Source organism: Labeo rohita, chromosome 22 (assembly GCF_022985175.1).
Source record: "Labeo rohita strain BAU-BD-2019 chromosome 22, IGBB_LRoh.1.0, whole genome shotgun sequence".
In the NCBI taxonomy this organism is placed as follows: Eukaryota; Metazoa; Chordata; class Actinopteri; order Cypriniformes; family Cyprinidae; genus Labeo; species Labeo rohita.
The window spans coordinates 42,729,760-42,755,621 of NC_066890.1; the positions used below are offsets into that span (position 1 = coordinate 42,729,760).

The following is a 25,862-nucleotide window of genomic DNA, read 5'->3' on the forward strand; positions in this document are numbered from 1 at the left end:
ATTGTTCTTGTGTCAGATCTCCATAACCCAGCACTGCTGTACTAGAAGGGTGTGTGTGTTGGAAAGAAGGTTCTTAAATGTTACGCAGGAGTCGTATTTCTGTTACGCATCTTTTTTCATGACCTCAAAATATTTAGATTAGTGTGCCACGTAGAAAGAAAAACTAGATTGATCTACTGTTCAGTTTTAACATTATTACAAATGTAAACCATGCGAATAATGTGAATAATGATCTTTGACAAGTCATTCTGTATGTTTTATGTGTCATTATTCATTGAGCGAGGTGTATCCAAAATGAATAGTGTAATAAAAAAAATATAGACAAAGTGTAACAAAATGTCGATTTATTATGAAAAACATTCACATAGGATTTAGTTTTGCAGCACAAACCGCTGCTATGTTTGTCAAGAGCGATCAAATGAGCTCGACGGTGATTGGCTGGCTGGTCACACTCCTACTTTGGACCCTTTTCCCTCACCAGTCGTAACACATCACAGAACAAACAAACAAAGAAATGCCTCTCACATTGCAAATCAACAGATTTCAACAGTTCATAAAACCACCGAAGTGATGTAAACGTTACCTGTGGCAGGTGTCTAAATACATGGTGCCACAGTGTCACAGAATTCTTTGAAGTCCCTTTGCATGAAGTCTTCGCTCTGCATCACGTCGTCCTCCGAAGGGAAATACTGCATGCTTTCCTCCTGATCGAAGCTGAAGAAGGAAAACGGCTGGCACTGGTTCATCTGTCGAGCGTAAAATGTGGGTGGCGAAGGCAAATCTGGACTGTCCAACAGTGCGCCTCTAGCGTTCTCTAGAACGCCCAGGTACGAGTCCATATCCGCGAAGTCCATTTCGCAGTCGGAGCCGCTGTCGGTGCCGACAGAGTCCGATCGCATGTGCATCATCTGGTATTTCTCATGCATGAGGAACTGGTTGGTGTTCCTGGGCGCTCTCATGCCAGGCGCTCGGTTGCCTTGAACGTTGGCAGGACGCAATGAGACCAGAGTGCCAGACCACCGAGACAGTCTTGCTCGATTTCTGCGCATTTCTGGATAGTGCGTCCGTCTTCCTGGCCTCCTTCCCCATTTGTGCCACCTCTGTTTAGCGCCGCCGTTGGTTCTCCTCGACTCACTCTTGGGTTTTTCCGTCTCCTTGATGGAGGGTCTGTTGCTGTAGACCTCCCACTGGCATATCATGGCCCTTCCGCACATTTTCTCAGCGTCTAGCATCAGCTGTAGTGCGCTCTCACATAATCTGGAGGGCAACAAAGGCTGTTTCTTCTCCTCGCTTAGGGGTTTTGGTGACTCGTGCCTCTCAACACGAATTACCCCCTCGGTCGTCTACCTTTTTACAATCTTTTCCGATTTTTTCTTTGTCACTGGCTTTAGATGGCACATAGCCTGGCGCAGTGCCCTCTGTATAGGCAGCTTGATGCGTGTGTGGCTCTGATCTGAGACCAGTCACACCCCTCCACAGCCTTTCCGAGTAACCAGTGTCTCTTTTTCCTCAGATTAAAAGCAGAATCGTTGTCTAAGTATCTAAAGAGTGGAGAAATATGTATGTAGTTTGTTTTACTTTGGATAAGTGCCAACAAACTACGTTTTCTCTCCGTCTCTGACTAGCGTCGATCTCGAAATGACAGTTGACATCTACAGAAATCCGCGTCCAGTGGGATATTTATATGGTGTTGGGCCGCGTCGAACTGCTTCGAAGAGATAGGGGTGTTTCATTCTTTCTTGAGGTAAAGTAGTTAAAAGACGACGACAGTTTCGTCTAACAACATCATACACATGCTAATTTAAAATTCTATTTTAGATTCTTCAAATCAAAAATCTCCTTTTACCTAAAGTGCAGCGACAACGCCGTTTTTTGAATGGTTTGTTCCATCTCGTCTTCGCAGCTCCTGTTCCAGGATCAGTTTTATCACTCACATCCCGCGACTCTTTCATACACGGACAAGAAAATACAACCGCCCTTAGATCAGTTGAGAAACATCACCTCGACAAAGAGCCTGTATACGTGATGTATGTGAAAGATGTGAGGACAACAAACTAATGGCTGTTCTGTGAACGGTTGTTATCTCTCAGTCGATGTTTCTCAGTTCGCTTTTAGGCTTTTTAAACGAAGACGCGCTGTCGTTTTCCTTATTAAGATATGAAGTATACCATAAAGGTGTACAAAGTCAATCTCTGTTTATTTTTTTATGACATGACTAAGATTTTCCGTCGATGTGGTGTTTGTTTAATCAAGTCTAAAATGCGAATAATTGAACACGCCTGGACGGTTACCATTTTAGCGGAGCCACACATAAACAATAAAAATGCTTGCTTATGACATAACAGCATATATAAACACACTTGTCGTTGTGCTGGAAGAAGTGACACTTTTTCCATTCAACCAGCCTCGAAAAACCTTTGAAAATAACGAAGAGGTTGAAAGGCACTTCCTTAAACATTAGAGACGAGTTAAAGCACCGATTTTCTGTATTAAACACACAATTGTGAAAAAGATGGTTGCCTTCATAAGACAGCTTGACATGAATAAATAAACAAATGAATGAACGAGTGAATGCATTCAATGCATAAATGATTACACGAGTGAGTAATAGAGTGAATGAATAAACGCCACGATAGATAGATCGAGAAATAGATAGATAGATAGATAGATAGATAGATAGATAGATAGATAGATAGTACATATTACAGTTTCTTAACTTATGGAGAGTTCACCATTCCAGCAAACACAGAACGTTCTTCTAACGTTCCCATATGGTTCACATGATTTTTGAAGGGAATCAAATAAGAACGTTTGTGAGCATCAGAAACACTTCCGAACATTCTAAGAACCAAAACTTGTGATTTGTGTCCAATGAGGTTTACCAACTCTCTTTTATTATTGAATTTACACATGTGAGCTAAATGTATTTATTTATTTCATGTAAGTTATATGTTTGTGAAACAATTGTTAGCATTCTTTCTTGCAGTCATGGTAGCTTAATTATTATCATTATTATTATCAATTTTTTAGAATTTTTATAACAATACTTGAATGATAATTTGTTAATCATATTTGTATACATACATAACATTCAAATTAATCGATTTTAATCTGATTTGCAGAATCAGTTACTGCCGTTACAACTTGTGATTGTTTATGTAAATTTTATTTATTTGAATGTGCAATAGGTTACAATCTATTTGTTGTCTCTGAAGCCCCTAGAGGTTCATAATGAAATTGCAGGAGTTTCGTGGGTTTGTGATGGAAAAACTGACATACATGTATACGTAGGTATTTTGTATATATGTATATATGTGCACTTAAAATAATGTATATAAGTGCATATATTTGTATATATGCACTTACAAAATGTTTAATAAAATGTGTTTTATATTACAATCTATCAAAATAGCTTTACACACTAAAAACCTTCGTTAAATTTATTATTCGTTATATACACTACCAGTCAAAAGTTTCTGAACAGTAGGATTTTTTTAAAGAAGTCTCTTCTGCTCACCAAGCCTGCATTTATTTGATCCAAAATACAGCAAAACCGGTAATACTGTGAAATATTTTTACTATTTAAAATAACTGCTTTCTATATATTTTAAAATGTAATTTATTCCTGTGATCAAAGCTAAATTTTAAGCATCATTACTCCAGTCTTCAGTGTCACATGATCCATCAGAAATCATTCTAATATGCTCATTTGCTGTTTAAGAAACATTTATTATTATTTCTATTATTATTATTATCAATATTTTAAACAGCTGAGTGTCTTTCTTCAGGATTCCTTAATGAATAGAAAGCTTTTGTAACATTATACACTATACCATTCAAAAGCTTGGAGTCATTTGGACTATTTTTTTTTTCTTTTTTGGGGAAAGAAATGATAGAAATAAAGGATGCTTTAAATTGATCAAATTGATGATAAAGACATTTATAATGTTACAAAAGATTTCTATTTCAGGTAAATGCTGTTCTCCTGAACTTTCTGTTCATCAAAGAAACCTAAAAAAAATCTACTCAGCTGTTTTCAACATAATAATAATAAATGTTGTTTGAGCAGCAAATCGGTATATTAGAATAATTTATGAAGAATCGTGTGGCTGGAGTAATAATGCTATAAACGCAGCTTTGAAATCACAGGAATAAATTACATTTTAAAATATATTTATATAGAAATCAGTTATTTTTAATAGTAAAATATTTCAAAATGTTACTGTTTTGATGTACTTTGGATCAAATAAATGCAGGCTTGGTGAGCAGAAGAGACTTCTTGTAAAGTATCTTGTAAAGATTAGAACATTACATTCATAAAATAAATAGTGTAATCCTACTGAATTCACTCTAATTTAGATTTTTAACTATTGATATCTATGATTGAAGTACATAGTTTGAGTAGTAACATCCTCATGCGGTAGGCGGCGATAAAGCTCTCTGTGTTTGTGAGCGCGGTGCGTGAGAAATACGAGAAGGCGGCGCTTCGTTCCCGTTTAACCACAACAAAGATGGAGGTGCTATGTGACAGCTAGACTTGCATTTTTCATGGCGACGCGCTCAAACTAGCGCTGAAGTGAAAATGGACGCGCCGCATCTATCAGAGCAGAGCGCGGAGAAACGCGTCCGCATTGTCGGATCCGAGCTGGTGGAGAATTACACGGTCAGTTTGATGTGGCTCATATGGGTTGCTCGTTCAGTGCATGTTCACGTTTATCATAAGAAAATTCCGAATAAATGCATGAAAATGATGTATAATGTTAGTTTTGGTGGTTAAAAGTATATTTAGCTGATTAATAGATTAGCTGTGTAATTTTTAGGATAAATAAGATTTTTTAATAAAGCATGTGTGTTGCATAAGAACGAATGTTAAATATGGGAATAATAGATCAATGTTTAAAGGAATCCCGTGTTTAATTGTCAATAATTAATAATATTAATACTAGCGGTTCATACAGTTCCAAAAGCCACTTTAATTATTTGCATGCTTATTTGGATAACGCACAATATGAGTTATATATTATGGATTGCATGACAAAGTGTAGGGGCGTTTGTTGGTTTGTAGAGTTTAAAACACTCATTAATGAGTAATATTACTGAATAATTCCATATTAATTATGAAAAACAAATGTAAACATTTTTAGGTTTACATCATAGAGGTGAATGTTGGAGATCACAGCTGGACTGTCAAGCACCGGTACAGTGACTTCTACGATTTGCACGAAAAAGTGAGTTACGTCACCAAACAGCAGATCAGACCACAGATATTGACATTGTGTTCATAGTTCACTGATATAACTGATTGCATGTTGTTGGCTTCAGCTCACTGTAGAGAAGAAGATCGATAAACATCTGTTGCCGCCCAAGAAGATCATCGGCAAAAACTCCAAAAGCCTCGTCGAGAAGCGACAAAAGGAGCTGGAGGTTTATCTCCAAACACTCCTGAGTCGATTCCCCACATCAACCCCCAAAGTCCTGTCTAACTTCTTGCTCTTTCACTTATATGTAAGTTTTTACGTGCTTAGTGTTGAAGCCAAAGATTGTTAACAAAAGATTCCTCTGCTTTATATCTGTCACATGCTGGGTAAATGTTAACCTGGGTTTGGGTGTAATCCATCCTGTGAAGATGAATCGTGTTTGTGCATCGTGCATTCTCTCATCTCCGTCGTATAAATGGTTCTAGGAACAGCAGGGCCTGTTATCTGGCCCTAAGCGATGTTTTCGCTCTGACAGTAGTGGTATTGATATTGATCTCTGTAAGGCTTTTGTTTGGAATGGTCATATGACCAGACTAAGTTGTTTTTGAGAGCTGAAGTGCTTTATGTTTATGTATTTGTCCTTGATTGGCTTTTGTGCATGTCCACATGCATTAGAACTCATTTCGAGACTATTTTATACAGGAAATCAAGAGGAAATCAGAGGTGTTTCTGGCTAGATCTTACAGGAAATGAGAAGAAAGAGCGCGTGCAAGTCATTAAAGGAATAGTTTAGCTAAAAATTTAAAATGTGAACATTTCAAGATGTGGATAAGTTTGACACTTCATCCAAAAAGTTTTGGAGAAATTTGGCAATTGGATCCATTATAGTGATGTTTTTATCAGCTGTTTGGACTCTTATTCTGACGGCACCCATTCGTTGAGCAAGTAATGCTAAATTCTCCTAATCTGTTCTAAAAAGAATACAAACTAATCTAAACCTCCTGAGGGTAGGTTCATTTTCAGTAAATTTTAGGTGAACTGTTCCTCTAAACAGGATGTCATGAGGAAATCAGAGTCATTTCTGCATTCCCCTCTACAGTCTTTCAGGAAATGAGTTGATGAAGCATATGCAGCTCATTAAACTCCTTCGAGTGACATTGCTGTCTCAGCTGCTGCAGTTTTTGCGCTTTAGTCGACGAACAAGGCCACTGATTGTAATGTGTGAACGTCTACTCTATGACCAAATGTAATGGTTGAATAAGCTTTGTTGTGAGAGTTTCCATCTTTGACTTGTACTTTATTATTTTCAGGAAATCAATGGAATTGCTGCGGCCCTGGCTGAAGAGCTCTTTCATAAGGGTCTGTTGTTATTAATTCCTAAAGTTATTATATGTGACCCTGGTCCACAAAACCAGTCATAAGGGTCAGTTGTTTAAAATTAAGATTTGTACAAAATGTAAAAAAGCTGAATAAATAAGCTTTTTATTGATGTATGGTTTGGCTGAGATACAACTATTTGAAAATCTGGAATCAGAGGGTGCAAAAAAATCTAAATACTGAGAAAATCATCTTTAAAGTTGTTTAAATTAAGTTCTTAGCAATGCATATTACTAATCAAAAATTAAGCTTGGACATATTTACGGTAGGAAATTTACAAAATATCTTCATGGAACATGATCTTTACTTTTACTTAATTTCCTAATGATTTTTTGGCATAAAAGAAATATAATTTTGACCAATGCATTGTTGGCTATTGCTAATATACCCGTGCTACTTACAACTGGTTTTGTGGTCCAAGGTCACATAGGCTTGAAATGTACAACATTTAGTGTATTGGCAATCTGATACCTTTCAAAAATTGTATTATTTATATTGGACCCATGCTGATAATTGATATATGATAAAAATGATGCAAACAGATTATAAAATAATCCTTTTTGCATTTTTTTTAAAACATACATAATATGAGCAGTTTTACACTACAATAGTTCAAAAGTTTGCTGATTTTTATTACCAGGGTTGCCTCTATTTGATTAAAAATTCAGTAAAAACAGTAATATTATGAAATATTATTACAATTTCAAATTGTTTTCTAGCTGAACTTTTAGCATGATCAGCAAATCAGCATATAAGAATGACTTCTGAAGTCATTCTTATATGCCGATTTGCTGCTTAAGAAACATATCAGTGTTGAAAACTGCTTAATATGTACATTCATGTAGTGCAATCATTAACAGGATTCTTTGATGAATAGAAAAGTGCAAAGGAACATTTATTTGAAACAGAAATATTTACTTTCACTATCAATCAATTTAATACATCCTCATTAAATTAAAATATGTATTTCTATTAAAAAAGAAAAAACGTACCGTTTTTGTATGACGTTAAAATCTCTAAAATGTAGTAGCTCTGTCTTTTCATCTAGGTGAGCAGTTGCTGGCTGCAGGCGAGGTGTTTCTCCTCAGGCCGCTTCAGTTGTACGCCGTCACACAGCAGCTGAAACTCGCCAAGCCCACCTGTGCCAACGGAGATGCCAAAGCCGACCTCGGACACATCCTGGACTTCACCTGCCGCCTCAAGTACCTCAAGGTTTGTCACTTTACTAAAAGTCATGAAATACTAGTGTCAAAATCAGTTTATATCCACCTTATTTTTGGCGTAAGAGTGGGTGCACCCATTTGTACATTTTATAGGTCTGGCTTCCGGTCTCATCCGCATCCAGCTGTTTTTAGCTGTGCAAAACAGCTTGTTTTGCTGCTTAATACTGCAAATTGGCATGTCTTACCGTATTACTTTAATGTATTTTGTTAATTATGAACACATTGCTTTGTAGTGCAAACAGTCTCACCCATATGCTAACTTCCACATTGAAGAATAAGGTGGATATAAACTGTATAAATGTATCACATTGGTTCACTGTTTGTATCTCAAAATTTTAGTATTCTCTATTAAAAAATATAGTATGAGAAATAGTCAAATTGTACAAATGTGTCCCAACTCTCATTTTTTTATATGCTGTTGGTGTTCAAACTCAGATCCCTGGAAAGAAAAAAATGGTGGGGACGAGTAACATTGAGGAGCAGAGCCTCCCATTCGACCTGTCCATCTTCAAATCGCTGCTTCAGATTGAGGTGAAGAGACTAACAGTTTGTGTTTTGTGAGTGTCTGGATTGACCAAGGTTTCTAACGCTTAGCTTTTATTCTTAGATCAGTGATTGTTATGCAGGACAGGTCAAAGGTCTGCCTTCCCTAAAGAGCCCACGCTGGCCACGCTCAGCATACACCTCTCAGCCAGCAGCATGAAGGTACGATTTGTTGCTCTGTTAGAAAATAACACTGGTTCTTAATCTAAAAAATATCATTAAAGGAGAAATCCACTTCCAGCGAACAATTTACAAATAATTTACTCACCCCCTTGTCATCCAAGATGTTCATGTCTTTCTGTCTTCAGTCGTGAAGAAATTATGGTTTTTGAGGAAAGCATTTCAGGATTTTTTTTTTTTTTAAACATATAATGGACTTCATTGGTGCCCCGATTTTGAACTTCCAAAATGCGGTTTAAATGCAGCTTCAAAGGGCTCTAAAAAACAGCCAAGGAAAAACGGTCTTATCTAGCAAAACGATCGGTCATTGTTTTCGTTTTTTATACTTTTTAAGCACAAAAGCTTAGATGCACGTCCATGGGTCGTTCTTGAGTGATTCGTTCATTTTGAACAAATCTTTACTGTGACTCGGGAAGAACAAGTCGTCTTGAGGATTGATTCGTTCAGTCGTGGATGTGCAACATCCTATTAGGTTCTGCACTGGAATTAGTTCACCTTTTTCGAGTCTTCGGGTTTTTCGAGTCGTTCGTTCATCTTATGGGGCTGTCACGTGGTGCTGATTTTGCTAAAATGAAATGACTCGAAAAAAGATTCGTTCATTTTGCTGAACGAGACTCAAAGGTCCGAGTCGGTAAAATGATCCGAACTTCCCATCACTACTACGAATTACGTCTTCGAATCCCCACAAGTTCATCGTCTGTGTACTCCGGCTCAAAAAGGAAGAGTATGTCGAAAAACTCCATGTTATTTTCTCCTACAACGTCAGAATCATCCAACATCTTTGTACCTTTTTGTTTGTAAACAGCGTTTGACTTGCTTGCACTTTCTTAGCCTTTGTACATTCGCTTTGTAAACTCTGGGTCTGTGGTTCCACCTACGTTCTGCGTGACCTTTCGACATAATTCAATAGTACGTGAACGTGCATCCCAGACCCTGTGCTACAGGAGCTTTTGTGGTCAAAAAGTATACAAATTTTTATTTTCCAGAAAAAAAAAAAAAAAAAAAAAAAATTCAATTGTTTTGCTAGATTAGACCCTTCATCCTTGGCTGGTATTGTTTAGAGCCCTACATTTTGGAAGTTAAAAATCAGGGCACCAATGAAGTCCATTATATGCAGAAAAATCCTGAAATGTTTTCCTCAAAACCATCATTTCTTCACAACTGAAGACAGAAAGACATGAACATCTTGGATGACAAGGGAGTGAGTAAATTATTTGTGAATTGTTGTTCTGGAAGTGGACTTCTCCTCTAAATAAAAACAGATGGTTTTAGGGTGTGTTTGTAAGTAAAAATTCTTGAAGGGATAGTTCATCTAAACATGAAAATGATGTAATTAATTACTCACCCTCATGTCATTCCAAACTCGTAAGACCTTTGTTTATCTTCAGAACACAAATTAAGATATTTTTGATGAAATCTGTGAGCTTTCTGACCCATAAACAGCAACGCAGCTACCACATTCAAGGCACAGAAAGGTAGTAAGAACATCGTTAAAATAGTGAACCTATATCGAAGACTGACACGGAAAAGAATTTGTTTAATAAAGTTATTTTTTTTTTCTGATTTTATCCATTAATTCGAATTTAATGTTTTGCCACAATTATATTATTAGATATCAAGGAACCGCGAGATTAGAAATATTACCAAATGTTAGAATTAGACAGTTTGACAATATGTTAATGATAACCGTAAAGAAAAAAGAACGATCCAACCACATGTCGGCGCACGTGATTAACCGCTGACGTGTGACGCGCTCATATCCCCAGGCGCCATTCACACAGAACGTGCCTTTGTGTTGACCAAGATGCGACGCGGGAAACGGAATAGGAACAACATGCTAGAAGATGGGAGTTGAACTTGACCGCCGCGTTTTTAGAATGCCGTTTCACGGATGAGACGCGAGTGCAACAGTCAAACGCGTCCATGTTTACATAGAAAACAATTGAAAAGCAGCGCAATTGAATAAAAAATCTGAAAAAACAAAACAAAACTGTATGTCTGATATTTTATGTTTGCATCATGGTGACAGGCTGAAAGCTGCTGTTCATTGTTTTTACATAAGATTTATAGCTGTTAATAGTCTACTGGTGTTAAGTCATTTTGAATTTGAATTGCCTTCACTTTTGAGGGGTTTTAAAGCATTTTCCTTTTATTATTTAATTAACATAAGACAAGTTTGTACAAAATGTAGTGCATCTTTTCTGCATAGATATTTAAGTGATTTGTTTAAAATTTATATAATGTTGACAAATTTATGTGTGGTGCACTTAATAAAGTTAATAAAGAAAATGTTAGTTGAATCATGTTGTAGTTACATTTTCAAGTTGACTAGTTAAAAATCGAGAATCGGTCAAACCTTCTGGAAGAATCCAGAAGACAGTGTGTTCCGAAGAAAAACAAAGGTCCTACAGGTTAGAAACAAATAATTACTGACAGAATTTTCATTTTTAGGTGAACTCTTTGAAAACAATTTCATTGGCGCTAAAAATAATTCGAATGACAACGTATGCTCCGTCTTCAATAGGAAATCTTAGTTCCAGAAGCGTCCGAATTTGCGCAGTGGAAACCTGAGGGTGTTGATACGGACTGTCCCGTGACTGCGATCATTCCTACATGGAAGATGCTCACTACTTTGGACATGAGCCGAAACTTTATACGCTGCATTGACGAGTCGGTGGTGAGTTACTGTTTCTGTTATGCATAGGAAATAAATTTTAAAAGTTTTCACCCATCTTTCCTTGTTGAGCTTTAAAAGTTAAGCTTTTCCCTGTCTTTTTGGTACAGAAACTGATTCCTGAAGTCGAATTCCTTGATCTCAGCTTTAATGAATTGTCTCTAGTGGAAAACCTGCAGGTTTGTTCTCTCATAATGTATTTTTTTGAATGCAAAGTAGTATTTTCAAGTATTTAAATTATTTTGTACTATTTTCACTGCAGCATTTGTACAACCTGGTTCATCTGGATCTGTCCTTTAACAAACTCACGGTTCTGGAGGGCGTTCACACCAAACTGGGGAATATCAAGACTTTGAATCTGTCCGGGAATCAGCTGGAGACGCTTTCCGGCCTCAGTAAACTTTACTCCTTGGTTAACTTGGATTTAAGCAGCAACCGATTAGCACAGGTAGTTTATTAGAGTATTTGCTTTGGCGTCATTTTCTTGACACGCTCATTTGCTTAACCTAATTCACTGTCTTCTGGTTTTTGTAGCTGGATGAAATTAAACACATCAGCACTCTTCCCTGTCTGGAGAAACTATCTGTGGCGGATAACCCCATGTGCATCATCCCAGATTACAGGACTAAAGTTTTGGCCCAGTTCTGCGACCGGGCCTCTGAGGTACAGAGCTTTTCATCAAGGATTCGGTCTGTTTGCGACACAACTTTGCTGTAGTTTGCAGCATTATTACACTGTATTACAACAACTTACTTTTATTTATGATTACATTTTCTGAATTTGTTTAAAGTATAATTAATGTTTGTCATGCAGGTGTGTTTGGATGGTACGACCACCACAGAAAAAGAGCTTGACACGGTGGAGGTGCTGAAAGCCATTCAGAAAGCAAAAGAGGCCAAAGACCGAATGGCAAACAATGAGAAAAAGGTATTGTGAAGCTTTAAATTATTACAAATAAATATTTTTTAAAATAATAATAATTATTATTATTAACAATAAAGTTAATTAAAATAATTCAGTTATTATTTTTATATATTAATAATTATTATCACTTATTATTGCATTTAACATTTATTTTGCTTTTGTTTCATAGGAAATTAAGAAATAGGAAATTATGTAAAGTCACTTAACAAAAAACAATTTACATAAAAGCCCTCTTGAATAAAAGGTTATGTAATAGGTCCTAATTCAGTCTGTTTTATTTGGCAAGTTAATGGTTTCCTGAGTGATGTCATTTTATTTGTGATCTATTTATAGCATTTTAAAGGGGTGTGCTGATGGCTTTTTTTTTTAAAATTAATTGTGACCATCTTTTAGGTGCGAAATGACCTAAACCTTGATATCCAGGCATGAGAAATCAACAAAAAGATGATTCATTGTCTGGCTTTATAAGCTCACATTGATGCAGCGGCATGTCAGCATGTGTTACATACCACAAAATTTCTAATGGAGTGAAAGACAAGAGTTGTGGCGCCTCCTCCTGGTCAAACTCTGATAGTGACTTGATATTGTCTGCAATCTACATGTCTGCAGTTCTGTTGTGTTAAATAAATATGATTATGAACTTAAAATTTGCATATACTATTGTAATATTACAGTATATCCTAAACAATGTGGTGTGCTCATGAATCTGAATTACCATTACTATAAATATTTATTCATGACATTAATGGAGCTGGTTAGTGTGTAGTTCAGTTTATTTATTTATTTATTTGTTTATTTGTTTAAATAATTTAAAACTTGTTTTAAACTAGGGCTGGGTTTTGGCACAAATTTCACAATTGAATTTGATTCTAATTCACAAGGTTGCGGTTCGGTTTTTGAATCAATATTATTTTATATACAGTAGACTGTTTTCACAACACATCATTATCTGGCCATACTGGCGGCACGGGGCGTAAACATGCCACTGTACCGAACAAATCTTGCATATTTTTCTGATTATTGCTACTGAAAATGGTCAATTATTGTCATGTGTTGGGCTGTACTAATTGCTCGGGCTGCGAAAAAAACATCTGGAGTACTTTAGACTGATAAAAGTTATAACAAATTAAGGATAAGAGTACAAAAAACGGTCTGAGGAACAAAAGGCATTTGTGGTTGGCCAAACTGAACCAGGATTTCCAGGGCAAGAATCTTGACAACATTTGTGTTTGTTCATATCATCTCCAGTCAGGTAGGTGAAATATTAGGCTAATATCTTAATTAAAACTGCTCGTACGTATCTTCACCACCTCAAGTTTGTCAAAATATTGCGCCCTTTCCTGCTTACTAAGTTCTTCTCTATATTGTTTAGCAGCTTCTACACGTTTTTTTTTTTTCATGATTTAGACAGCATAAATTAGCAAAACAACATATTCAATAGTACGTTAACTGTACAATCCATGAGGTTGTTTACATCCGAGTACCTCCCATATGGACGTGCATCCGGGTAACTGACCAAATCGTGACGAGCGGAAAACCTCTATTTTTTATTTAAAAAAAATTGTCACCTAATGCTATAAAATATGCATGAGAGTCAGTTGGTACTACATTACTATAATATTGAAGGTTAAAATTAACGGATTTGTATACAAATTTAAATGGTGGCTGTCATTGTGACCGATTTATTCAAAGATGAATTAAACATTGAAGAACAGTAAAAAAAAAATTATAATGGATAAGTTACATGGTGCATATATTTAGCAAAATGCTTCTCCCTAGAGTTAATTTTTTTAGCTGACTAACGAGTTTATCGTCACCGAATGTTTTTTCTGAGGTGAATGTGACGTTACGTGACATTGTTTACAAACTGTTAATGATGTCTTTCCGCGGTTAAAACACTGATTGAGCGATTACATGAGACAGGATACGGATTTCGGTAAGTTGTACTCTTTCTTTTAACATACCTTAAGGTGTTTACAAGTTTATTTCGTGCTGAAACTGGCGATGATCAATCAGCTCACGTCCGATTCACGCTACCGCTTCTCCCGAGCTGAGGCGCTAAAGCGATCTGTCACTCCACACAAAAGAGCGCCAAAACGGTTTTTATTGTTTAATACTGTAATAGAACGGACTGAATTTGAAATCTGAGACTGTTTTCACATCAAAAGTAACAAAGCACGACTCTTATTACAATTTACTGGATAGGAGGTGTGCTATAACGTTAACTGAAAACAGGCTAGACCAATCAATTCTTGAGATTTAAGAATCAATATCGCTTAGTAAAAATAAGAATCGATTAAAATCGAGAAATCTGTTTTGTTTTATTTTGTTTTTTAACCCAGCCCTATTTTAAACAATTAAAATTATATCAGTTATTTTCTTTACATTTAAGTTGACAGTTAAGAAAGCATAACAGGCATATACAATGGCATATAAGCTAGTTCACATGTATTTTTTTTTTTTTTTTTTTTTTTGTGGGGGAAAAAGTGGGAAAAGTCAGTGCTTTTGTGAAATTAAATAGAAAAATTGTAATTACAATAATAGCATGAACACACTATTTTGAGGCCTTTGTGTTTCTATGTCTGCTGAATCTTTTATACTAACATCATGTCCTAACCAGGCATGTTTTGAGCATCAACCCTGATCTCGGAGATGTCTATTTGACATCTGCATTTACATCTGCAAGATGTATTTTTTAGATTGTTTGCTTATCTGCAATACATCTATAGGACGTTTCCTATCAGATGTCAAATAGATGTCTATTAGATGTCTTTAAGATGTTTGTGATTTACAATGTATGTAAAACTGACATCTTACAGACATCTGTCAGATGTTTGTACACAGCAGATGCTTTCCAGATCAAGTTATCTGGTATCTGGGAAGTAAAGTTTTAGAAAACGAAATGTCAATTCCGCAGCCAATCAAATTATATGTTGTTTTTATGGAGCAGGATTTGGACCGATGAGATTTAAGTGTGAGTGGTAAAATTTTTATTAACATTGATGCGATTTATGGTTGTCGTTCTGGTTTGGACATGTTGTAAAGCTTTGAATGAACATCAAGTCGTTTACGATTCCTCGCACCCTTTAGATTGACCTCCAGTGGTCTTATATTGGTCACCCTGTGTTTTTCGCTAAAGAGGAGCCTGATGTTATTGTTGTCAGGTGAGTGACATCCCGGGGCAGGCCGCAGGCGGGCCACAGTCCTCTTCGTCCTCTCTCGTCGCGCCACCCTCCTCTTCCTCCCCCTCTCTGTCCCGTTCCACCTGCTCCAGTCAAGGTAATCATGTATGTATCGCGCTGCTGGGACAAGGGGGGAAAACAATCGTAAAAATTAAAAGTGAAGTGTGATACTTCAAACTGATTTTTCAAACACCCTCATTGAATAGTCTCCAATCAGGACCATCAGAAAGTTACACACTTCACTTTTAAAACATAAAAAAAAAATCCCTCTGATGGCATGTCATAATTAGCATGTTCTCTGTATTGACATCATGCATTTTTCTTCATTAAGAAAACGAATAATCAGGCACTCTTGAATCGTTTTCATATGACAGTCTGAAACCGTTTCAGTTTGTATTTCTTAGTAAAAAAACTTGGACGATTTTCTTTGAGCCAGTGATCTTTAAATCTCATTTCATTTACATTTCTGTTCAGTTACTCCTGCATCCTGACTTATTGCAGCTCTGCCGGTCGTAATTACGTTTCAGAGATTCGGTGCGTCTGTTTCTGCACTGCAGATGAAATAAATCAAGTTTCATCAGCATTCCTCACTGATTTTTCTTATAGCTTTGGTTTGAATGAGTATAATGGGCATCCATTTCTTTCCTGTGCAGTGTCGAACTAGCCTAAACGTTGAATTTCGTGGTGGTTAATTTGCATGTGTTGCTCTAATCGCGATTGGGCCTGATTTATAAAGCATTTGATCTCCATATTTGTCTCTTGAGTGTTAGTTACTAAGCAACAGCCTTGGGTGCTTTGATAGACTTTCCGTTTTTGCAAACAGCATCTAAATATTCAGCATTACGCACTTATGTAAACTGATTCAAACTATGTTTTCTCAAAATTTAATAGAATATTATTATACTCTAGCACAAAATTGTAATCATATGTACATCATTTCGGGAATCTTCTATGCATTCCATTTCATTTGCATATAAAACAGAACAATTGTTATTGATTTTATTTATATCATTTTTTTTTTGTGTAATTAATTATTTTATTTTATGTATTTTTTAAACAGTAAAAGCCTGTTTTGAACACTCATCCATATGTGGTTTGAAGTCTAATTAAAGTCAGATTAATTTTTTTTAGACTGTGGACAGCTGCCGTCAGTCGTCATATGTGAAAGTCTTTTGACATCGTCCTCACATTTGCATTGTTACTATATCAACCAACACTGACACACCATATATTGACTAAAGAGATTATCACCATAAATTTTGCTGTGTGAACAGAACTTTAGCGACTAAAGAATGACTTTCCATCTCTCTCCCTTTCAGAAATAACTGCTTGTAAAGAAAACGCTTTTATTACCAAAGAGATATTAACTCCTGTGGATTCTACACTTACCCAGAGATGCTATGATGTTTACAGCTCAGCCTGTGATGTCATACCACAGGTTGGTTTGTGTTATGGCACAATTAATTAATTAATCAATTTGGTTTCAGTAAAAGCAAGAAAACACCTCTGGTCCTTTTTTCCAGGTGGATACTCAAATTGATTCTGGTTTGCCTTCAGAGGTCACCTTTGAGAGCAGGTTAGTTCTTATAAATTTGCGTTTTTTTTCTGCTATGCCGAAACATACTTGTATTCCTTAAATTTTAGAGCTAGGAAAAAAAATCGATGCATTGCGAATCGAGTAATGATTCTGCATAGATTCTGAGATTTTCTGAATGCATCGCGAATCTCTCTTGAATCGATTCTGAGCTTAGCTTTTAACAGCAGATGGCGCTGCATGCTTTAGAAACAGACGTACTCTGCTTGCTTCCAAATCCTTGCACAACATTTGAACCTAAAATAATTATTCATAAAGTTTGAAAAACGGTTGAAGCGAATTACAAGGGTGTTCAAAGTGGGCTGTGTTTACATTAATCTCGCATTATAAAAGCATTCTGAGTCAAGGTGCATTTGCATGACAAGCGCTCTTTAGCACTCTTCTATGTGGGCATTTATGAGCATTAGTTAACTAGAGCATCATCTGCTGTTAAAAACTAAGCTCAGAATCAGTTCCAGAGAGAATCACAATGCTTTCGAAAAATCTCAAAATCAATCCACGAATCGTGATGCATTGCAGTGAATTGACCAAACTGTTCTGTTGGCATTTATGTCCTTGCGTAGATTGGCCTCATTTTGATTGGGTTTAGTAGTAAAAAATGTAGTTTCCTAAAATACTTGTCCATTGATGCAGCTTCCAGTCAATGAAGGGTTCGGCACTGGTTGTTATGGGTGTTGGAATACTTAAAGGATAAGCAGTTATGTTTCAAAGCTAAACCAAAATAAAACTGTTAATTTCTCTTTAGCCCCTGTTGCTGTGAAGAGGAGTGGAAACCTTGGACTGCAAGTCTTTCGAATCTCTTTGTACCCCCTACCTTATTGTCCTACACTACCACCAACCAGGAGTTTACCAACCAACTTTCTGCTCACATAAGGCAGGCTAATAGAGAAGAATCAACCCCGATACCTTGCAAAACCACATCTCTTGAGGGCACAAACCAGGGCAGCCCTCAATCTGGAGATGGGTACTTTGAGATGACACTAGACGATACTAACGAGATCATGGGTTGTTCCTCCTTGTCTACCATTCAGGAAAAGATACCAGATGATGTGAAGAAGGAATCTGCAGTTGATCATGTAAAAATGGTGGGTTGGTCTCTATGCATCAGCGTTGGAGAAGGTTTGAGTCAGCGGCCATCTTGTTTGGTGGCGACAGACAGCTCGCTTGTGGTTTTCCACACAAGGTCAGAAGAGCCAGTGAGTAACTTAGAGGAACTAACGGAGAACCTTGATGTAGGCCTGGTTGTGCCGTACACCAACATTGAGACCTTTCAGTTTGATATTCCAGAGGTTTGTGTCTCCATGAAGGTGAAGTCAAGCAATACGCGATGGTTTTTCTTCTCCGATGCCCAGAGTCTGAAAGAGATTCACTCTTGCATTGTTTCACATGTGGACCAAACTAATGAGCAAGTTTTGAACTCCTCCACAACTCAACTGTTTATCCGACAGTTTTTGAACTCTTGGGACATTGAGGAAAGCGAGGACAGTGTTAAAGGTGCACACTTGATCCATTTCCTTAATCTAGACTCATCTACCTCCAACAAGAGCGTCGATAGCAACCCACAGTTTCCAAAGAACTCATTACCCTCAGAAGTTTTATCCCAAATCGGCCTGTTTGAAAGTGATCAGGACCAAACCTCCAATCCCATGATCCTTTTCCTGACCTCTCGGCATCTCTGCATTCTCAAGGTAGACTTTGTCGCTCTAGCGTCCCGGGACCCTTCGGAAGCAAGCATGATGCGGAGCTGCTCCAAAGTAACCCGTATCCCACTCTCGTTCACTCTCCTTGACCCAAAGAAGGGCTGTTCGTGTAGCACCATCTCAAACTCTCGCCGTTTCTACAATGAACATGTTGTAGAACTGATGCCGGGTCACGAACGCTTGACTGTTGTTTTTGCCCTTTCACAAGACAAGTTCATGTTCCTGAGAGAGTTTACAAGGCTTCGGTCCAATCTGAGGGAAATTAAAACCATCGCCCTCCAGGGCACCAATAAAGGACGCTTGAAAGCGCATAGTTGTCCTGCTCCAGGTACAACCACTCAAAGAATACCTATCAGCAGGTAAAGGAGCTCATTCTTTACTAGTATTTCCAAAGATATATTAGATGCCATTTTAGCCCCAATACTAGGTGTAGGCTGGAATGCAACTGAAGATTGTAGGTTCAGACCTTGCAAAGGCTTTCACCATTTGTGCCATTTGGCAAGACACTTTCAACAAGGATATTCCGGACTACATGTAGCTAGCTTTCTACAACTGACAGTAACTTCGATGTCCATCAGTTCGGGGTGGTAATAGGCATTTATCATATTGTTTAAATCTGGAATGGGCAACTTTAGTCCTGGTAGGTCACTGTCCTGCAGAGTTTAGCTCCAACCCTAAACAAACACACTTGAACAAGCTAATCAATGTCTACCAGATGTGTCTGATTTAGGGTTGGAGCTAAAATCTGCAGGACAGCTGTCCTCCAGGACCAAAGCTGCCTATTCCTGGATTAAATTGTAGCCAAAGCTATTGGCATGAGAATAATGTCAATAACTCTTAACCAGAAGTTCAGACAAGCTCAAAAGCATGATTAAGATTTAACTATAAGCCTAAACCTAAGTGATAAACTTGTTTACTGACCTTGCTTGTGCAGTATTATACAGTCTTTCAAATCATGTTAGGACTATTTTAAACCTGGTAACATTCCACAATATTTGCAAGGATGCTAGAAGAGCAAGTAACGTAGCTTTTTGAGAAGAATTGTGTCAATAACTCCTAAACAAAAGTTAATTGGACTAGAAAAGAAAACACAGCTTAAACAGACGAATAAGACTTGACTCCCTTAACCTTATCCCTAACCCTATTTCTAACTTAGGTGAGAAGATAAAATGCATCTGTTAAATGACTACTCATTTTTCCTAAGGCAGCCTTTGTTAATTAGCAAAACCTTAATGTTCTTCATAGCTGTTTGCTCAGTAGATGTACTGCACTGCTTTTTTCACAGCATCCCTCAGGAGGTGCCAAGGCCCCATCTGACCCTGTCTCTGCTGTATCCAGCCAAATCCCTCATTCAGCAGCTGATGGAGGACAACCAATGTCCCTCACACCTCTCACTCTCCTCTTCATTACTCCTCATCTCGTCTCTCAAGGGAGACCAGCTCGTTCACTTCTTCCATGACAACATTGCAGAGGCAAGTCGTTTGTGCATTTTGCAGATTCAGATCCTATAAGGAAATTTCCTGGATGGTTGTGGTGTCTAATTTTCTCTACGGAAGTATTCTCCTGGGTTTTTCCTATGGTTCTGTTGTTGTCGTCACACTGTATGTTCCTCGATTTGTCCTTCCGGTCAACCCCTCTCTTCCTGTGTGCGCTCTTGGCTCCCGTGAATTTGTTTATTTACTTTGACTATGTTACATTTGGCCAGCTGCCTTGTTTTCACAAGATGGCTATCTGAACCACTTTCCACTCATTCCTATGCAATCAGTGCCTTGGTACAGGATATCCTAGAATGAATTCAAACTGTAAACAAACACACCTAACATTTTAAGTTTGTAATATGATCAGTGACCCTCATGCCCCACACTTAATTTGAGGTGTTTATAGAGTATTTATGTTTTCTTCGACATGTCCTGTATTCTTAAAAACAATAAGACAAATACCTTGGTACAAGGTATCATTCATGTTTGTAGCACAAAATGCATGGAAGAAATAAATTTGACTCTACATTTGAGCAAGTGCAATTCTTGTCTAAGCCAGGGGTGCCCAAAATTGGTCCTGGAGAGCCGGTGCCCTGCACTGGTTCAGGTGTATTTAATTGAGGTTTGAGCTGAACTCTGCAGGAGTCTCCAGAACTGAGTTTGGGCACCCCCTGGTCTAAGCAAACACTGCAAAATTAATGTACTTTGTTTATTTGACCGTTGGCATGTAGATGGAAAATGAGGAACTGAAACACATCCTGTGGACGTCGGTGCTCTTCTACAGATCTCCTGATGTGGAAACGACTGCCTGTGTCCTGTTGTCCACCAAAGCCATCTACTTCATACTGGATGATACGGCATCCTCACTCACCAACCAATCAAGTGAGCAAAAGCATACTTTACATTTGTTCTAGTCATCAGTATGAAACATTAAAATTGATGCATTAAATGGATTGATCTTGCAGTGATGTGGACCTGGCACCCGTCTGAGCACAAGGACACTGATTTTCTCATCTCCTTCTGCTTCACCTTAAAACTTAAGGACCTTCAGAGCATCAACGTGGGCTTGTTTGATCAGTACTTCAGAGTTGTGGGTGAGTTTGTTTTGACCATGATCACTACTGGTCCAATTTTCCATCCGAGATGAGTCAAAAAATATTTGATTGGGAGACGTATTTATCAAGCTGACACCAATTGTAATGATTGTAAAGATGTTGGTTTCTTTCTGGAGAAAATGTGAGAAGATTGCATTTTTGGCATTTGTCCGTAAAAGTCCATTTTGTGCTGGTTTGGTTATACAACCCAAAATGCAAAGCTTGACACGAATTGTAAAGATTGTAAAGATGTTGGCTTCTCTCTGGAGAAAATGTGAGAAGATTACATTTTTTTGAATTTGTCTGCACCAGTCCATCTTGTGCTGGTTTGGTTATACAACCCAAAATGTAAGTGCCCCAAAATTGGCAACAAAATGTTTACTAAGCAACAGTTTCCAGTTATAACATCTTCTAATGAATTAGTTGATGCCACAATGAAACTGAGATTGAAAACCATTAAAGGGAACCCGGGTATTAAAACTTGTGTGGCTAAAAGGGATAGTTCACCCAAAAGTAAAAAATTAGCCCATTATTTACTCACCCTCCATGCATACTAGGTGTATATGACTTCCTTCTTTCAGATGAATGAAATTGGAGTTATATTAAAAATTATCCTGGCTCTCCTAAGCTCTATCATGGCAGTTCAAAACAAGTCCAATAAAGTGCATCCATCCATAATAAGTGCCTCACATGGCTCCGGTGGATGAATAAATGTAATAATCACTTTAATCTAGCTTGCGCTAACTGTTGTACACGGAAGCAGCTCAGGAGCAGATGATGTAGGATGTCGGTGTTGCACATGTGCCTGTGAGTCTCATGAAAACCAACGTTTGTTTACAGGAGAAAAGGAAGCAAAGTTTCCTTACTTTAGCAAAGGAAAACCAGTCTCGTCTTTGTTTATATTGAAATCCTTTGACTTTTTTGGACTAGTTTTGTACTGTTGAAGAGAAGCACCTGCCCTGATCATGTTTAATATAACTCTGCTTGCATTTGTCTGAAAAAAGGACATCATATACACCTAGGATGCCTCCTAGGGCTAATTTTCATTTTGGGGTGAACTAACCCTTTAATGTAACGTAAATGATGTCTCTTACTGAAATATGTAGTAGAAAACCCATGAAAGACGTTATTACATTATTAAAAAAAAAAAAAAAAAAAAAAAACATAGTTTTTTACATATTTTGGACCATGAGGGCCGCCATTATTTCAATAACATTAAATGATTTCACTCGGTGACCTACTGGTGGTACTTGTTGCTATTTTTAGCACAGTACAACTTGGAATACACAACTCAGAATATAAAATACTAATATGATGACCACAGCTACTGACAGAGCTTACAGGATTCAAGCATAGGCTTAAACAATGCCGTACCATTGTTTTTCACCACAAGGAGTCGAAATGCCCCCGGATATCGAGTGAAATCTGCACTGAGAAACTCCTTCAGTGGCTGTGGCGTCATGACAAACATCAGCATGTTTGCAGATGCCAGGATGGCATCTACTGTTTCTTGTCTCTGCTGTTCGTAAGCTCTTTCAGTAGTTGTGGTCTACTAAAATCCTCAAAGGCATCAGGGCTAAAGTGGAGAGAACAAAAACGCGCGTCTGTAGGACGTTTTATTCGTCCACAGGCATCTTCACATTTTTTTCCTCATCTTCTTATTTCTAGGAAAAGCAGTGAAACTTGCATCGATTCTCTTGTTGCCCTTCGACTGAAAATTACAACCAAAAGCTGCACAATGTGGCGTTGTACCAGTATTTTATTTTCTGAGTTGTGCTGTGGTAAAAATAGCAAAAGGTAGCACCAGTAGCTTACTGAGTGCAACCATTTCACACCATCGAAAATAATGGTGCCCCCCATAGTCCAATATATGTATAAAACAATGTGGATTTTTTAAATAACGTAAATCTTGAAATCATGAGTTTTCTACTGCTAAGCCACACAAGTCTTAATACTCAGAGTTACCTTTAAAGTTTAATAGTTTAACCTCTCTCTTTCAAGGGCCTTCGGCTGATCACATCATTTCCTGCCTGACCCGTGATGGTTACGGCACACATCGGTTCCTGCAGCAGCTGATGATGGTTTTGTCCTTGCTGGAGAAAGTTCCCTCACCTGAACCTTCTGAGCTGGATTTCTACTCACAGTTTGGAAACAAAAGCACAGGTTTGACTACTTTCATTGTGAATTTTCAATATATCGCTCAAGCCTGGATGTTTAGCAAACTCTTTCCTTATGTCCTCATGAATCAGGTAAAATGGAGAACTATGAACTGGTCCATTCCAGCAAGGTGAAGTTCGTTTATCCAAGCGAGGAAGAGATCGGAGACCTTACCTTCATCGTAGCAGAAAGGAAGACCCCTCAAGCGCCGTCTCACTCCTTCAACATTCTTTTGTACGTGCTGGTATTCCAGGTCCACGTTGTTCCGGGTCAGACCACCCAGAACCAGACCGTCTTACAACCCAAGACGCTTATACTCACCAGCACGGACGTCTTCCTCCTGGACGAAGACCACATCAGCTACCCGCTACCTGAATTCGCAAAAGAACCACCACAAAGAGACAAGTACCGCCTCACGGATGCCCGACGGATACGCGACCTAGACCGCGTGCTAATGGGATACCAGACTTATCCACAAGCCCTCACGCTGGTGTTTGACGACGTTCCCGGACCAGATCTTTTGTGCCACCTTACCATGGACCATTTTGCAGAGAGTGAAGGGAAGGGCGACAGGACGCAGGGGCTCGGAGGAGCCGAGGGGGAAGTGCAATGGTGTATCTTCGTACCGGGAGCGGACAGCAGAGAGCGGCTAATATCGCTCTTGGCTCGCCAGTGGGAGACGCTGTGTAGTCGAGAGCTACCGGTTGAGCTTACAGGCTAAAGTACATGTTAAGTAAAATTTGCAGTATTCACCTACACAGTATGACGAACATTTGTTTTTACAAACATTTTTTTACAGTTTTGACACAGTGCATCCTGGGAAGCTGTATTGTAGAGTCCACATGAGTTTAATATATACGTTTTGCTTCTTTTTTTTTTGCTGCTTTTCAGGCATATTTACCTGCTGCTGTGTACAATCGGCCATGCATCATGAAATGTGAAATGTGTGTTATACAGTTTTGCACAGTTCAGTGTTATTTTAAGTAAATTTGTTGTTCTGTGGCAACAAAATGATTTCAGACAGCTTTTAATGAACGCAAAAAAATATATGTAGTATTCCGTTTTTATGTAAATTTTTAACGTGTTATTTTAATTTTAAAAAGTATTCCCGAGACAAATCCGTGGATTATTTGTACATATTTGTACAGATATTCAAACGGAAGACCACCGAGCACATGTTTACAGAGTGCTGTTAACTTCATGAGATTATTCACAATGGGAATTCAGACTGATTATGCACTTTGAATTTTTTAAATAAATGTGAGTTAATGCTTTCCTTGTTTATGTTTTTTTCTTTATTTAATGTCCAAATATTTTGTTTTTTTTTAATTCACAAATGGGAACAAAATGCTAAAACATAAAAATAACAATGGGAAGTCTGGTCTGGAAAAATTGTAACACAAAAAGAGGAAGTATTCAGGCTGTGAATATGAAAAAATCAGTTTTTGTCATTAATAATTTCATATTAATATCTGTTTGCAGGTGTCCTGTCATGAAAAAACATTATATCCCCCTCTCTGCTTCCATTGGAACAACACCAAAAAAAAAGAGAAGAAAAGTCAAATCTGATACAATTCCACACAGAACCCAAAAAAATGCACTAGAAAAAAATATTGGCACCCTTAACTTAATATTTGGTAGCACCCCTTTGGAAAAAACAACTGAAATCAATCACTTCCTGTAACCATGATTGAGTTTCTTACACCTCTCTACTGGAACTTTGGACCACTCTTCTTTTGCAGACTGCTTCAGGTCATTCAGATTTGAAGGGTGTCTTCTCCCAATGGCTGTTTTGAGATCTCTCCACAGGTGTTTTATGGGATTCAGATCTGGACTCATCGCTGGCCATTTCAGAATCTCCAGCGCTTTGTAACCATTTCTGAGTGCTTTTTAAAGTGTGTTCAGGTAATTGTCCTGCTGGAAGACCCATGACCTCTGGTGGAGATGCAGCTTTCTTACACTGCACATTGCACCCCAAAATTCTTTGGTAATCATCAGATTTCATAATACTGTTCACACAGTCAAGGCATCCAGTGCCAGAAGCAGCAAAGCAACCCCAAAACCTCCACCATGTTTGACTGTAGGCACTGTGTTCATTTCTTTGAAGGCCTCATTTCTTTTTCTGTAGACAGTGCCATCATGTCCTTTACCAAAAAGATTTACTTTTGTCTCATCTGTCCACAGTATGTTCTCCCAAAAGGATTGTGATTTTGTCACATAAGTTTTGACAAACTACAGTCTTGCTTTTTTATGCCTTTGTGTCAGCAGTGGTGTCCTCCTGGGTCTCCTACCATAGCGTCCCTTTTCGACGGATAGTGCGAGCTGACACTGTTGTACCCTGTGTCTGCAGATCAGCTTGAATTTGTTTGGAAGTCAGTCGGGGTTCTTTATCCACCATTCGAACAATCCTTCCTTGTAATTTGAGATTGTCTGTTTTTCCACAATTTTTTCTCTCAAATCCACAGACAAGTCTTCACACTTCTTCTTTTCTCCATGCACAAAGGTTGAGTCAAATTTTCTCCATTTTAACTGGTTGCA

General features: G+C 37.9%; 2 protein-coding genes across 2 annotated transcripts; one reads left to right on the forward strand and one right to left on the reverse strand.

Annotated features, from left to right (window-relative positions):
- Positions 1-327: 327 nt before the first annotated feature.
- Positions 328-1,669, reverse strand: wu:fb55g09 (coiled-coil domain-containing glutamate-rich protein 1). The gene has a single exon (XM_051095002.1). The coding sequence runs from the start codon at positions 1,230-1,232 to the stop codon at positions 597-599; it is 636 nt and encodes a 211-aa protein (XP_050950959.1). The 5' UTR covers positions 1,233-1,669; the 3' UTR covers positions 328-596.
- A 2,583-nt stretch (positions 1,670-4,252) lies between these two features.
- On the forward strand, positions 4,253-24,598 carry nisch (nischarin). Its single transcript, XM_051094419.1, is given in 22 exon segments — positions 4,253-4,663; positions 5,145-5,228; positions 5,323-5,505; positions 6,509-6,557; positions 7,624-7,787; positions 8,234-8,329; positions 8,406-8,453; positions 8,456-8,503; positions 11,046-11,198; positions 11,306-11,374; positions 11,458-11,643; positions 11,730-11,858; positions 12,009-12,122; positions 15,284-15,398; positions 16,621-16,739; positions 16,825-16,877; positions 17,641-18,954; positions 19,881-20,067; positions 20,805-20,955; positions 21,039-21,167; positions 23,169-23,330; positions 23,417-24,598. Coding segments are annotated over 22 exon segments (4,263 nt in total). The 5' UTR covers positions 4,253-4,582; the 3' UTR covers positions 24,046-24,598.
- The last annotated feature ends 1,264 nt before the right edge of the window (positions 24,599-25,862 follow it).

What these genes read in the sequence shown, in the direction of transcription:
- wu:fb55g09 (XM_051095002.1), bottom strand. Translation starts at nt 1,232, where the DNA reads ATGCTAGACGCTGAGAAAATGTGCGGAAGGGCCATGATATGCCAGTGG.